Source organism: Atractosteus spatula, chromosome 18 (genome assembly GCF_055471065.1).
Source record: "Atractosteus spatula isolate fAtrSpa1 chromosome 18, fAtrSpa1.hap1, whole genome shotgun sequence".
NCBI lineage: Eukaryota > Metazoa > Chordata > Actinopteri > Semionotiformes > Lepisosteidae > Atractosteus > Atractosteus spatula.
The window spans coordinates 1,162,917-1,177,768 of NC_142723.1; the positions used below are offsets into that span (position 1 = coordinate 1,162,917).

A 14,852-nucleotide genomic window follows, 5' to 3' on the forward strand; every position below is an offset into this window, starting at 1 on the left:
ACCCCAAGTGTGAAAGGAGAGGCATTCAGACAAGAGGGGGCAAACCGCTCCATCACTGCAGTGCTGAGAAGATGCATTCACCATTGCCACCTCTCCACATGGAACCCCATTGCTCTCCTGTGGAGTTTCCGAGCTCTAACTCAAACACTACCTGCATACTAGTTAGAAACATTCTTTTAAGGCAAGAAGCCAATATTCGGATACAAAGTGTAAATAACACAAAAGTTCTCGCAGGCAGAAAATGTACTAAATTATGGAATGAAAAATGTGCAAGGTCTAAACCTCAACTCCTTTTAGCCTGCTGCTCAAGCACACAGACCCTGTGCTATCTGCTCTACAGTAACCTAGGCCTACACATTCTTTTGTACGTTTCACAAGCAAAACACAATGGTCAAAGATTTCTTTCTGTTTTTTTTACAAAATCGTTGGCATCGCTTTTGGCAGCAGGTTGAGCGAGAGCGCTCGTCTCCGCAGCTCTCCGGGCGTCCTGGAGCTGCTATAGCAGTCTGTCCCCGAGGAGGCACCCGCAGGAGCACGCTGTCCACAGCCACAGCGGAGAGCCGAAACGAAGGCGAGCCCCTGCACAGGAACACAAAGAGCGGCCGTGAACAGAGACGGCGCTGTGGAAAGAGCCCGCACTCGTGGACTTCACTCGGGCTGGGTAGAAAACAAGGAGCAATGCAACACCAGGAAAGCAGAAGGAGCTTTATCTCGCATGCTGAACTTCATCGAGCCTGTTGAGCTCGGCTCAGCAACATACGCGAGTCGATTACATCAAGAAACCATGTCTGGGAAAAGCAGAACTGTACTGGTGTCAGGGCAGCATGGAGTTCAGAATTATGGAAGCCTGTTTGTGGAAAGTCCTACAGGGAAGGACACATTGCTCTTCTGTAAAAAGTACAGATTCTGAGTTTTAGAGACCCTGGGATGCGATTGTGTTGAAATAGAAAGGCAGTGCTGTTTAGGAAGAGGAAGGAAGGAAGAGTCTGGCCTGTACCGGAGTTGACGGTGCCCGGGCTCTGGTTGGCACTGACATGGCTGTCTCTCAGCCCGTCTCGTGCCGCCTGCAGGCCCTGCAGCTGCTCCTGGCTCAGCTGGGCGCACTGGGAAGGAGTCACTGCCGCCGCGTTCTCCGGGCCCAGGCTCTGAATCTGCTCCCAGGAGAGCTCCTGCCCCGGGGGATCACAGGGGCAGACACACTGTCAGGCGTGCACTGGCCAGGCAAGAGCACCGCACACGCACCGCAGGACACGCAAGCACACCGCGCCACTCGCTCCTTCAGCGTCAAGCCATCCCGGGCTCAGGTCCCAAGAGGTTTTCTCGCAACATCTCAAGGACATGTTAGAAGGACAGATGACAGGAAACGCGCGCATGCAGGGTTATTAGCGGAGTGTAGCTTCCCAGCTCCACTCACCCTGAAGTGCTCGGGGGGGATGGCAGCGACGGCCCCTGGCTGCAGGTAGGGCATCAGCTCTGCCCGCAGGGCCCTGAGCTCCTCCACAGTCATCCCAGCTGCAGTAAGGGCAGAAAGAACTACTTGTGGAGGTCTTGTGCTGCATGTTGTGCATGCTGCTGTGGCACTGCATGCTAAAGAGAGATCACGTATACCAAAAAATTGTCCTAACTCCTTCTCGGTATATACAAATATTTAAGGACAGCATCCCATCCAGATGTCTCTGATAAATCTTCACACAATAATTTGGCGAGACGGACAGACTGAACCGGAGACGTGAACCAGTTTTAAAGGACGCCCACCTGCCACAGCCCCCACCTCCTGCAGCACGGAGCTGTTCCAGGTGCCGACGGCCCCAAACACCCTCTCTGCGGTCTTCTTCAGCTCCCGCAGCACGGGCCGGGCACAGGGCAGCGTGCCGATGCGGGCCGCCGTAGCACTGCCAGGCACAGCGGGCACAGCGTGAACTCACAGCTCACCCAGTACCACCCCTGCCGCTCAACACTCCCCCCACAACACCCCCAGACTCACCTGTACGCTGCAGGGCCGATAAGGTGCACCTGGCTGGGCTCCACCCCGCACAGGATCACCCCCAGGCCAGCAAGGTCGGACCCCCGCAGGGTCGCCAAGGTCAAGCCCGATGTCTCCAGGAACCGGGACAGCAGGCTGGACAGCTGGGAGGCCACAGACAGAGAGACAGCGGGCACAGTCGCATACAGTGCAAGCACTCAGAGAAAGCTCATAATATAAGAAGGACAATGACACGGTGCGTTACAACCAATACAGTTAAGGCCTATTAATATCAGTGTCTCTATGTAGCTCCTTTTTGTCCCATACAGAGCTGGAGAACCTGTACTCCTGCACTCTGAGCACAGTGCAGACACCATGAGGCTCTTACTGTTCACACACTCAGTTTACAGTATCTCTTAACTCTCAATTAAACAGAGGCCCAATGCATTCAATTATTATAACTGAAATGATATTATAATAATAATAATCGTCATCATCATTGTCATCATCAGGCTAAATTCTCATTTTAAGCCAAGGGGCTAGACCATGCATTAAGAACACCAGCTGTAGAATCACTTACAACAGGACAACAGGACAATAGGATTTCAAATTTAGACCGAGGAATATCACCTTCCCCTTCCATGAATTTATTATCTTATCTGACTATCAAGGCAAAATGTGTCCTCTAAACTGACACTCTCCAATCATCCCTATTTCTCATTCACAAGCCATTCTCAATGCATCAAAGCAACAAGACCTTGTTTAAATTCTTAATTTTCTTGTGCATTCAGGGAAACGTGTCATACGATTTCTAGATGAAATGTGCATTAGCTGTGTGCAGCGTGTGAGGACGTTAGCTAGAGACCTGCTGTGGACTCCAGGCTGTCTGCTGGCTCAGCGCAGTCAGCGTGTCGATGGAGCTCAGGTCCAGCTCCTGGATGTCCTCCACTGTTAAGGCCAGTGCAATCGCCCCCAGAGAGATCACATGGTAACTCTTCCAGGTGGATAGGGCTCCCCATGCCTGGCTCAGGAAGAGGAAGGACAGAGATCACTCCTGCGCCTAACCTAGAACCTGCGCTAATTTAGTCCAAAGGAAGCAATGTCAATACTCAGTTCAAATAAAGAAGAGTTATCACGATACAGATATGCAGAAAAGCTAATTATGATGTATTTTATAATGTTACCACAATAATACACAATCAGCGCTCAAAGGTCAGTGGAGAGCAGCAGAGAAGACAGGACACACCTGCATGGCCCGGGTCTTGAGTGTGCTGAGCTGGGACATGTTGTATCGGCTCACAGACCCCAGCAGCTCCACGGTCTGAGTGAAGGTGTCATCGCTCATGCACTGCAGCTCCAAGTCTGACCAATAAACATTGGCCTCCAACAGCTTCCTGATATCGTCAACAGATGGCGCTCTGACTGCATCGCACTGTGCTGGGAGAGCAATGCCAAAGCCTTTTTTGACTACTGTGGGGCTCTGATGTCTCAGAGCAATGAAGAAAACAGCACAAAAAAGTTTCATAACCACGTAACTGTAAACCGGTGTTGCAATGTCAGGAATTCTCAATGTCTGCAAAACCGGCTGCAATTTCCACACATGTACCAAACTCCCAATCTGAGGCTCCAATACAGAAGTGTTTTGCGGAAATGCGGCACGGTCACAGGTCACAGGTGTGCTGCGGTGTGTGGCCGAGACTGGGCGCTGTATCTCTTACCTGACTCTGGATCGGTGGCTGTGATTTCTCTGGCGCCGGTCCCACGCACACAGTCGAACAGGGCAGCTAGAAACTCCTCTGGCAGAGAGCCTCCTGCTACACTCGCGGCCAACGGCAGCACCTCCTCTGGGTACTGTGCGAGGGAGAGGCAGCAAGGAGAAGGGATTGAGAGGAGGAGGGGGAGAAGAAAGGTCGCTGAGTGAAATCAGTAACTTAATTGGAAGGGAGCAATGAGTGGACATTGGTTCAGGACTGAAGAAAGAGAGACGCGTGCAGCATTCAGATGAGCACATTCTTCATTAGTTCCATGTCTTACCAATGTTTCACTGACCCACAAGGCCTAGAACGTTTCATTTGCAAATAGAAACAGTGCCTAAGTAACAACTCAAGAGAGGCTGAAAGCACCTTGTTTGCGATGGCGGTGATCTCCTCCCTGGACAGCAGGGTGACCAGCGGCCCGAGGTCCTGCGCCAGCTCTGCGCTCCAGCCCTGTGGGCTCCTGCACAGTTCACACCAGTGAAGAAAGGAATGGGAGCAATTGTGCATACAGCAGACCAGGGGTCCAACATACAGCCAGCACAGCACCCAATAAATGCTAAGCCCAACATTCATCACAGACAAGAAAATGTGAGGTCGAAAAATGTTTTTAACATTAGTGAGGCTGCGATTGTCTTTGGTATAGAAATACCACTTGTAACTAACAATGTTACTACAGCTACTATAATTATATTTCATTTTATTCAATATTGAGGGCTTAGTTGTGGTACCCACCAGCTCAGATTGCTACTGTCCAAAATAATTGAGTAATAGCAGTGTCCCTGCTAGTCCCCCTAACTGCATTACAGAAACGAGCACTAACACAGTCACCTCTGCTGTTACCCTTGGCCACGCTGTCGATCGGTGGCGAGGAAGGAGCTCACCCGTATAGCTGTGCCATCTTGCTCTTGACCGCGTCCTTCTGCTCCTGGCTGAGCTTCGGGCAGCTCCGGAACTGGCGCAGGGCTGCCGGCAGGGCCAGGGGGGCGATGCGTGTGCGGATGGTGTCGGCAGGCAGGTGGCACAGGAGCTGCCCCATGACATCCACATCGTACTCATCCCTGACCCCTTCGCCCTGCAACGGCAGACACACGCGAGGCTGAATGTGTGCATGATCTGTCAAGGGTGCAACAATGTCAAAGTATCCAGCAGTACCACAGGAGGTCAGGATGTCTTATTCTCTAATGGGAAGTAGTGGTGAGCAGAGGAAGTGACATCATCACTGCTGGACTGTTTCGAGCAGATCAGTAGTACATTCTGAAAAATAACCCGATATGTAACCAGCTGCACGCCCCACGGGCTGCAGACTAGTAGAAAACTAGTTTGTGCCTGACCTGCAGGGGCACAACAGAACCTGCTCTGACCTTACAGAGCCCATCTAGCACGCTTCGTAGGTAGTAGTTAACTGATCCAAGGACACTATCCAGCCATCTTTAGAAAGAAGCCCGAGTATCGGCTCCAACCACGTGGCTGGGCAGCTAGTGCCTTACTCCTACAACCACTTGGTGGCTCTTGGTTAGTCATGCAATTTCACGACAACAGGAAGCTCAAGTGCTTTTGCAACTAGGAGCAGGAACAGCCAGGGGAAATGCATTGCACTAGCTGGATGGCTGCAGACACTGAGCTCTTCTGCAGTGACCTTTGACTCCTCTACTGCCCAGAGACTCTCCCATTGAGCGAGGCTGGCAGAGATCGGGGTCCAAGCACTCACCAGACACTGCAGCACTTTCTTGATGATGGCCTCCTGTTTCTCCGCGTAGACGGTCAGCAGGTCCAGGCTGACCCGGCCCAGAGCCCCCAGGAAACTCTTGCAGGAGGAGGTGGGCATGTTGTCCAAGTACTCCACACTGCAGGGAGAGACAGAGGCTGGCGAGGGCACCGCACCGATGGACTGCATCCCCACCCCACTGAGCTGACGAGGCACGTGTGTGCTCAAACTGTACAATGACCCTGCACGACACGTATCCCGCGTGCAACACGACGGTGGGCACTTCGGCGACACTCACGGCAGCACAGACAGCAGTAGCGGGGGGATCGTCGTGTTGGTGGTGTGTAGTACCTCCCAGTACTTCCAGGCCAGGCAGTTCATCTGACACACCAGCAGAGGAGAGGCGTTATTCTTTCAGCATTAACGCGATTCGAGTCTGCAGCACATATTTACTCCCAGCTCCAACCCCAGGTCTCGCCCTGTGGCTAAACTCACACTGACCCCCTAACCTTACCAAGCCTTGCTCAGTCCCCTGCTCAAATCCCAAACTCAGCAGTCTCTGGAATGTGTAAGCTACATGGCACACAGCACCAGTATTGAAACTGAAGTCGGCGCTGCACAAAACCAATAAAACCACATTCATTTCTATGAGATATTCCTGAGTGCACCTGTACATACCCAGTTTAAAAAGAATCTAGCCGCAGAGCCAGGCTACACAGCCTGCACCCGCCCTCTCACCCAGCCTGACTCCGTGGAGCTCCTTACCTGGAAAGGTGAGAGGAGGTGGAAGTTCTTCTCGAAGAGGGTGAAGTTGGTGACGAAGGAGCTGCTGTTCATTCTCTGGATGTCCTCGCAGGAGATGCCTTTCAGGAGCTGTCCAGTGCTGTGAGTCACAGAGGCGCACAGACAGGGGAGTCAGCAGCTGGGTGGCAGCCCAGTAGGTGTTCAGCCTCACCTCTCCCACACACACCTGTACAAGGCCGGCATTACTCTACTGCTGAGCTCTTCAATCAGCCCTTCTGTTAATTGAAAAGACCAATTCAATAAAGCCCCCAGGCAAGAGAGTGGAGGAGCAAACCTTAATCCAACTAAGGTAGTGGGGTTTCATCTACGTCAGATTTTTAAAGGGATAAGAACATGAGACCCAACGCTGGAGTCGCACCTGGGGCTAACCAGACCTGCTCGAGAGATGACAAGACCAGGTTGCCCTGTGACGGAGCTGCGACAGTGAACGTCCATCGTGATTGACACATCTGCTTCCAGACACTCACCTGATCAAGTCCGTGGTGGAAGTCCTTCTGGAGAGTGAACCATACAAGAAGAAGGCCTAGGCAGAGAGAAAACCACAGAAAGGCTTGGTCAGCTGATGCACTGCTCTGAGGAATGGACGGTCAAGCGTCAGCTTGGAGAAGGAACTTCCCGAGAGGGTCTGGGGACCTCGGAGTGTGTTCCCGTCCTGTCCCAGGGGCGGGCGTCCGTACCTGGCTGCGAGTCAGCTGCTTCTGCTCCAGCTCCTCAGTCTCCAGGCTCGGCAGCCTCAGCAGGGTGGACAGCGACACCTCCAGGAAGAACAGGCCCGGGATCCGCCTCACTACAGCCCCCACGTCCGCGGCCGTCAGCATCTGCCCGGAAACACCACACAGCCCGAGCCGCAAGAGATCTCCCTTTAACGCAGTGTTTCTTGTTCAGGGCTTGCAGACAACGGGCGTATGAGAAAACAGCTCATTAAATGGCGAGCACATCATCACTTATGGTGCGCATGGGGCGCACGTGCTGTAGATGGACAGTACGGCCTCTGCCGGGGCGCACCTGGCTGACGATAGCGTGCTGCTGCGCGGGGTTGAGCTGAGCAGAGTACTGGGACAGGGTGCTCTCCAGCGCCCGCGACAGCTCCTCCGTGGTCACGCTGTAGAACAGATTGGCATCCACTCCCGAGACCAGGGAGCCCAGCTGGCTGATGTTACTGAAAGACAGGAACTGCGGGCAGACGGAGAGAGGGGAGGGAAGAGAGGAGGGGAGAGAAACAATTGACGACGACTGAGAGCAGCCCAGGCCCACGCGACCTGTAATGCCAGCCAACATTCCTGCTCCGCTAAAAAGATTTAGAGAGCGCTGGAGTGAGGAGAGGTGAGCATTAGCAGAATATAACACCAGGGCCCATTTATTTCAACAGGATTAAGCTGTTACTCTGATGCGAATGGTGGCTCCCCCCAGGGACAGATTCTGGGATGTGTATGTAGAGAACTGCTCCCTGGAGTGTTGGGGGGAAGAAGGGCTATTCCAGACTACATTCCCCTGAATGTGTGGCCAATCCTGGCTCACCTTGTTGGTGCCGATGTACTTGTGCACCAGCACAATGGTCTGGCTGCGCGTCCAGCCGGACACCTGCTGCAGCACTGCGATGGAGCTCTGCACCGCCTGGGCTGACAGGGACTCCAGCTGGCTGGGCGTCAGGCCCACCACAGCGTCCGACACCGAGCCCAGAGACTCGTTCAGGGTCTGGTTCCTCATCACGATCGCCAGCAGCTGAGACTTGAGCTGCAGGAGGGGAGAGAGACAGGGGGGAGGAGGGAAAGGCAGAGGTCGTGAGAAAGGAAGGGAGGGAAAGAGGAGGGAAAGAAATGGAGGTCAGGAGAAGTGGGAAGAGAGACAGAAAGACAAGAGAAGAGTTAACAAAAAGAAACACAGAACGAAGCAGTGAAGGAATGGCTAATATTAGAATACAATGTGCACACTTGGGTTTGTGCTGAGATTAAATGGCTTTAAATTGCATGCTCTGTGGTGTATTTCTTCTCTGTTCATACACTTGCGGTCTGTCAGCCTGACAGGCAAGGTCTTTTCCAGGTGCCTCTGCAGGCTCTCATGTCTGTAACTTTCCTCCCTGCACGAATCTACTCAGCCTCTCTTTTCGGAGCGTCTGGTCTGCGCTCCCCGAAGACACCCCCAGTGCAGTGCCCCTCACCTTCTGGACATCCGCCTGGGTTCCTCGCAGCTGGTTGCATTTGATGAGCTGGTGCAGGAGGCTGCGGGCATCAGCGACGTCCAGCTGCTGGGCGTTGTCATAGAAACACACCAGCAGGCCCAGCCTGGAGGGGAGACACCACGGGGCCAAGATCTGAACCCTGATCCACCACTCATCTCATAAACACACTGCCCGGCACGGCTGAGCCACAGACCAACCACATGGCAAACTCCAAAACAGGTCCGGAAAAGAAACAGAGCAGCTGAAGCTCTTTTGTGAGAAAATATGATGTTGCTGCTTTCTTATCATTATTTCTTTATTCTATTAGAAATCCACAACACGTTAGAAAGGCTACATTTTAAAAAAGAATGGCAAGAGTAAATCATTTAAACGGAGCTCTAAAAGCACCTCCTTCAGGCTTGAATGTAAAGACACTCACATTTCATCTTGTAAAAAAAAATGTGTTGCGACACTGGGAAAACCAAAGGCGTCACATGGCATTACAGACCCTTACAAAACCCATCTGGCTTTCTTCAGAAAAAAACACAATCGTGTTTCAAAACAGACCAAGACTTCTGTAACGTGTGCTAAAAGGTTGTGCAGACAGACCACATGCAGTCCATGCCTGGGGTCTAGGAGGCAAACGGGGATCTTCCCTCCTCGTGCGGGGAGCACAGGCCAGGCGGAGGGGGGGCAGACCTGTACGCGATGGAGGTGTTGGCCATGTCGAACCCGCACGCGCCGACACGCCGCAGGAAGGCCTTGGCAGTGGCGTGTTTGATGTCGTACACGGAGTCCAGCTGCTTGGTGGCGTTATCGTAGTTAATGAACATGCGCATCTGAAAGATGAGACAGGGTTTAAACGCCCGGACTGTGGCAGGTCTCTTCACCTTTCACATCAATGTCACTGACAGTAACAGTACTATTACTGATTGAGACCAATACCCATGTAACACAAATCAATATTTATGGCACTACCAATAACTAGTTTAATGAGGCAATCAAACTGATGCATTAAGTGGTACTTTAGGTTTTTAACACCTTACTGGCGAAACTTCAGGTAACAGACACAAGACAGATAGGTAGTCTAGTTCTACTGAAAATGCTGTCACCAAAGACCTGCTGTTTCATCAATGGCTTACAAGTACATTGCGTTGAATTTATTTATAGCAAAAAAAAATGTCACTATCATATATCAAGCAAGATATACACTCTCTCTCTAATTAGGCACTCTCTAATATCAACTGTAAGAAGGATTCAGAAATGAGACTTTCTGTGACCAAATCTTGTATCCATTTACTTCACTTTGCAGCTTAAGTGACATAACTGCACGACACTCTCAGAAGGGAAGGCACACAGGCTGAGAGGGGCCAGGCGGACTTCAGCACCTGCAGACAGACGTGCACTCACCTCACTCAGGCTGATCCCGTTGATGTTGTGCACAGCCAGGTGAACGATGTACCTGCCCAGGAACCACAGGTTCTCCGCAGTGACCCAGAACTGCGACCCCTCTGATCACAGGTGAGAAGGCCAATGTCAGATGCAATATGTACAGTGACACGAGCATTCAGGCTGACTTCCTCATGGGAGCTCTACTCAGTAAACCTGCAATCATGCTCTCAGTTCACGCCCCAGCTCTGCTACAGACACCTATCGTGTGACCCTGGATCTTGTTGTACTCTTTGGTGAGACATACGTTCTGGTGTGGCTCTGCAGTATAAGTACTGTAGTTCAAGCAGAGTCAGGCCACCCGTCTTTGATCTTTTCTAAAAACCTTTGTTGCCAAATTTCCTCATTAAGGCAAAATTAATCAATGATCGTTTTACACTCTCCACCTCCAGAAACTACCTGGAGCTTGTTTTTTCTTGAGCATTTTTGAGAAAATGAAAAAAGCATGCATGAAAAATAACTCCAAAACTGACCATTTTTGTCAACATCCACACCACATGCATTTCTAACTTGCTGTTAAACCTTAAGGAATAAAAACACCTGTGTTTTTTTTTCATGTGGCTAAATACACAAAGCGCCCGAGTCAGCTCAAAAGCAGTGAAAGCGAGCTAGAAAGCCAGTTTACGGTTTGATTTGGAGGTCTTCTGGAGCCCCTGTATGATCCACTTGTAGATGGATCTCTGAGTGGCAGCTGAAAACATGTCATACAGGTCCTTAAACACAGCGGTCCTGTGTGGCAGAGAGACAGAGCAGGAAAGGTAGGTTATAGGGGAATTAGAGAAGACCTGGACCTGTTTCTACATAAGGCTGTGGAATCTTGTCTTTCCGGGATAAAAGGATTACTGTTAAGATGGGATCAAACCCTGGAATCCAGGCTTTGGAAATGTAAGTGTTCTAACTAACGAAGCAAACCACAGTCCACCTGCGAACCCATTCTCCAAAGAGCTGAGAGTGGGAATGAAATGAGACACAAGACATCCTCCATCTCTGCCCCCAGATGACACAGTTCTGGCTCCTCCAGAGAGGCGCGATGGCACTCACAGGTTCCTGAAGATGTCGTCAGGCAGGTCAGCGGGCAGCTGGGCGATGAAGTCATCCTGTACAAATTCCCCATCAGACAGGCTCAGTATGGCGCCCAGGAGGTCCACACAGGTCCCTCTCCGCAGAGCCGGCACGCAGCGCTCCCGGGCCACCGCGAACAGCGAGCGGTTCCCCCCGGGGCTGCACTCCAGCGCCGACTTCATCACGTCAAAGTCAACATCGATCAGCGAGGTCTGCAGCAGCACGGGGCAGAGGGGCCTGGGGTAAGCTGCGCAGCTCTGCTTTACCAGCACGGGGGAGCATGGTGATGGCACCTGACTCTAGCTGAGCCCTGCCTCCTGTGCCTGCACAGCCTGGAGGAGACAAGGTCTCCCTGCATTTCACTATTCTCTCTTTTGAGCATCGTGGGGAAACTCCCATTGAAAAAGGCAGAATGCAATTCCCTTCAATTTGGTTTCCGTGTCTCTACACTCGCCCAACCTGAATAGGTCTAAATCCTCACATACATCAAGCTACACCTGGGGATACTCCTTCGGCAACAATTCATCCTCCTTACTCTGGAGTTTACTGACACATCCGGTCAGAGATGCCTCCTTGCCCTCCATGTACCTTGCTCCTGTCTCAGTCCATACTGAAGACACATCTGCTCTCTCTGGTTTGTCCCTGAACGAGCTCAAGCAGCTGAACTGCCTCATGTAGATCAATTCTGATTCCTCTACTTGCAAACCATCCCGTTTGTTTGCACAAGCCCTGACCTTGCTTTGATATCTTAGCATGAGGCCAACAGCAACCTGGGCAGCTGCTTGTGTTTTCTTCTCTGGATGGACACTTGGTCACTGGGAGAGCAGCCACCGGACTGACCTGCTCCTTCCTGCCCAAGAAGAGCAGCCGCAGGGCAGTGGTGAACTGCTGGGTGTCCAGGGTGCCGAGGTCGGAGACCAGCCGCTGGGGCTCCTGGATCAGAACATTCTGGTAGTCCCTCAGGATGGTCTGGAAGTTGGTGGGAAAGCAGGAATGTCACTGGAACTGCCCTTGTGTGTTATTAGTGCCTCACATCTGGCCTGCTGCAAATCCATGTGCACGTACTTGTGCTGACTGCACACCTGCAGAGCTCAGTGCTAAAGGACTGAAATCCTACAAGTGTCCTTGTAGTCCCGGGCGAGTCTCTTAAAATCATCTTAAGACCTGAGAAGAGGGTATTGCTGCCAATCTCAGGGAATAATTAGTTATAAATTGTTAGTTACAACTAGCCTGGGTCATTGCAGGTTCTGAGTGGCATCCCTGGAGGGCATGAACCGGCCAGTCTGGTTGACCTGTGTTGGAGGACGGGTACGGAGAAGAGAGGGGTGGAGAGAGGAGGACCACTCACCGTTATCCTCTCCATGTTGAGGGAGGAGTTTCTGAGGAGCAGATACCGCAGGGCGTCTAGAGGGCTCCAGGGCTGCTGTTTACTGTGGGCACAACACAGGGCAAAGTAAGTGCATTGAGGCACCGCAGCGCCACTCGCCAGCAACTCGCCCACCCTTTGAACACGATTCTAGAAACCCCCTGCAGGCTCAGGCAGCCCCTCGGCTCTGTAGTGATGCTTGTGCACTTAATCCAACAAAGGTGAGGCGCTGTGAAGGCGGCACACGAGCAGAAAGCTCACATCCCTTCCTCTGTGCTCAACAGACCCTGTTCCCCCAGCCGAACTCGACAGCGCCAAAACACGGAGGCTCCGGTTCCACACCAGAGCTCTTGGCCATTAAAAGACACGGCTTTAATACTGCATAAAGCCCGGGGCCTGTCGGTTCCCTGTGATGCAGGTCACGTCAGCACACAGCAGACACCGGTACCTTGCGAACAGGAAGGCATCAACAAGAGCTGAAAAGAAGAAAGAGGAGGATGTTGAATGCAGCCAGACCCAGACCAGCCTTGTTAGATTTGGGAATGCTTGGGCGTTCGGTGACGTTACCTTGAAGGTATTTTCCGGCCAAGAATTCATCCTAAAAGGTGAAAAAAGGAAAATTTCAATCTGCAGTTCCAGTAAATGACATTTGTCTCATATACTGTAAACCTTAAAAACTGTGATTCTATAACCACAGCAGACAAGTACTGCACCACCTGTTCCATCTGGATTCCAGAAATTACTTTTTCTATTCAGACTTTAAAAACAAAAAATCAGTAATTTTAAACTTTGTTCCATCATTTTTTGAAGCAGCCTTTGATCTTAAATAAGTCTTCACTATATACAGACGCTATAAAGGTGTTGCAGGTTTTTTTCATTTCAATTATTTTTCCTAATAATTCTCTATCTGTTTTTCTCTTGAATTCTGTTGGTTGCAAGGTCACATTAAAGATGGAAAAATGTCTGACATGATTTATCTGGATTTCTGGCTTTACATCACAAAAACCTGCAATTTCAATAAGGGTGTGTAGACTTTTTATATCCACTGTAGCTATAACAAAAACATTTAAGGGTATTTAAAACCGAGAATAGGAGGCTCGTCTTTTCACACAGATAGATTATGAGAGTGTTCGAACAAGCAGCCCAGCCAAGACAAAACTTTGGTTTCTCTTACACAACAGCTGGGTGAGACCCTGGGATCAATACTTACTACCAGACGGACTGGAGGCCCTCCTCTTACTCGCGTTTGGAACTGTTCATATATTCATAAGCTGAGACGACGATGAGATGCGTATAAAACATTAACATGTGTGAAATCCAAAAAAAAGACGGAAAACTCACCAGAGCTTTTTTCACCAGAGTTGGCAGTTCTGTGGGAATAGAAGCACTGAGACCTAAACATTCACTACAGTAATAAACACTCGGCAACCTCTGTCCTGACCTTTCTTTACCACAGCGTTTCTTACTGGTGTCGCCCTGGGGTTCCCAACACCTGCTGGTTTCTGTCCCCCTTGGACACTCCATGAAATAAGCAGACCCACAGCAGACTCAGTAACGGGTGCGATTGACAATTCCTTTGTGTCCAGTTCCTAAGCGTGCGGGAAACTGCGATGCCTCTGTTGCGTCTCGCGAGAAGCTGACAATCAACATCCTCTGGGTGCTAAAGACATCTCGCCAAGGCACCAACCACGCACCTTGCCCTTTCAGCTAAGACTCACGGAAGTGAGGAGCTGAGCTGGACTGAGAGCCAGGAGGCCTGGGGTCCCTAGGACTGGGATTGGGACCTCCTGTGTTATCTGTATTAAACAACACACCATACTTCAGCTCCCAGTGCTCCTGGCGTTAACGGGATGTACTGTAGCCTATAAAAGATCTTGAATTCAGGGGTGGCCCACTCCAGGACCCAAGGAGACATAGACGGTTTCTTAATACCTAATTGAAATAACTTGCTTAATTAACAACCCTCCCACCCCCACCACCATCTGATTCGAAGAGGGCGCAGAACGTGCGGTGGGTTATTTTCAGGGACGGCCCTGTCCCGCTCTGCTTCCCCGCGTGTCCGGGGGTGTGTGGCTCACCTGGCTGCGGCTGTTGCGGGCCGGACAGCGGCAGCAGGAGACACAGCAGACACAGCGACGGGCTCCAGTCCATCTCGACCTGTCGCCGTGCGCTCCGAGCCTGCGGGACAGCGGCAGGGCTCAGCTTCCTGCGCAGCGCACGGATACTCTTCGAGCATCGACTTCATATTGAAAACCGGACTGATCAACCAGCGATTCCGGCTTATTGATGAAAATGTACGTGAGGCTGATAGAGCTCTCATTTTGAGCCTAAGTCTTAATAGAAGAAGAGATAAGTTTGGACATTTGCGATGGGGATATCTGTGAGTTTCTGTACATTATGTAACATTTGAATAAGGGCCTCCCTGCGGAACTGGCGACATTTTTCCAAATAAAATGAAATCTAATTCACATTAAGCAGTATCTCGCTAGGGTTTGTTAAACATGCCATCATAAGACACTCTTGCCAAAAGGGAGATTTAACTGCGGACTGATTGCACAAAATAAAAAAAAAAGTATAGCATACAAATA

General features: G+C 51.1%; 1 protein-coding gene across 1 annotated transcript; it reads right to left on the bottom strand.

Moving 5' to 3' along the window:
• Positions 1-863: 863 nt before the first annotated feature.
• On the bottom strand, positions 864-14,415 carry LOC148818294 (otoancorin-like). The gene is made up of 27 exons (XM_088936765.1): positions 14,343-14,415; positions 13,606-13,634; positions 12,832-12,862; positions 12,713-12,740; positions 12,247-12,328; positions 11,739-11,867; positions 10,878-11,110; positions 10,462-10,565; positions 9,798-9,898; positions 9,087-9,226; positions 8,388-8,511; positions 7,748-7,963; positions 7,235-7,402; positions 6,907-7,047; positions 6,697-6,752; positions 6,191-6,308; positions 5,724-5,806; positions 5,429-5,564; positions 4,602-4,792; positions 4,087-4,180; positions 3,682-3,814; positions 3,210-3,400; positions 2,829-2,984; positions 1,985-2,127; positions 1,756-1,892; positions 1,415-1,512; positions 864-1,169 (listed from the first exon to the last, which is right to left on the bottom strand). The coding sequence occupies exons 1-27, from the start codon at positions 14,413-14,415 to the stop codon at positions 864-866; spliced, it is 3,441 nt and encodes a 1,146-aa protein (XP_088792891.1).
• Between the last annotated feature and the right edge of the window lie 437 nt (positions 14,416-14,852).

Excerpts from the sequence above, each read along its gene's own strand:
- LOC148818294 (XM_088936765.1), bottom strand. The coding sequence starts at position 14,415 with ATGGACTGGAGCCCGTCGCTGTGTCTGCTGTGTCTCCTGCTGCCGCTG. Across the intron at positions 13,635-14,342 it reads CCCGCAACAGCCGCAGCCAG|AACTGCCAACTCTGGTGAAA; the intron begins GTGAGCCACACA and ends CTATTCCCACAG. Across the intron at positions 4,793-5,428 it reads AGAAAGTGCTGCAGTGTCTG|GGCGAAGGGGTCAGGGATGA; the intron begins GTGAGTGCTTGG and ends CTGCCGTTGCAG.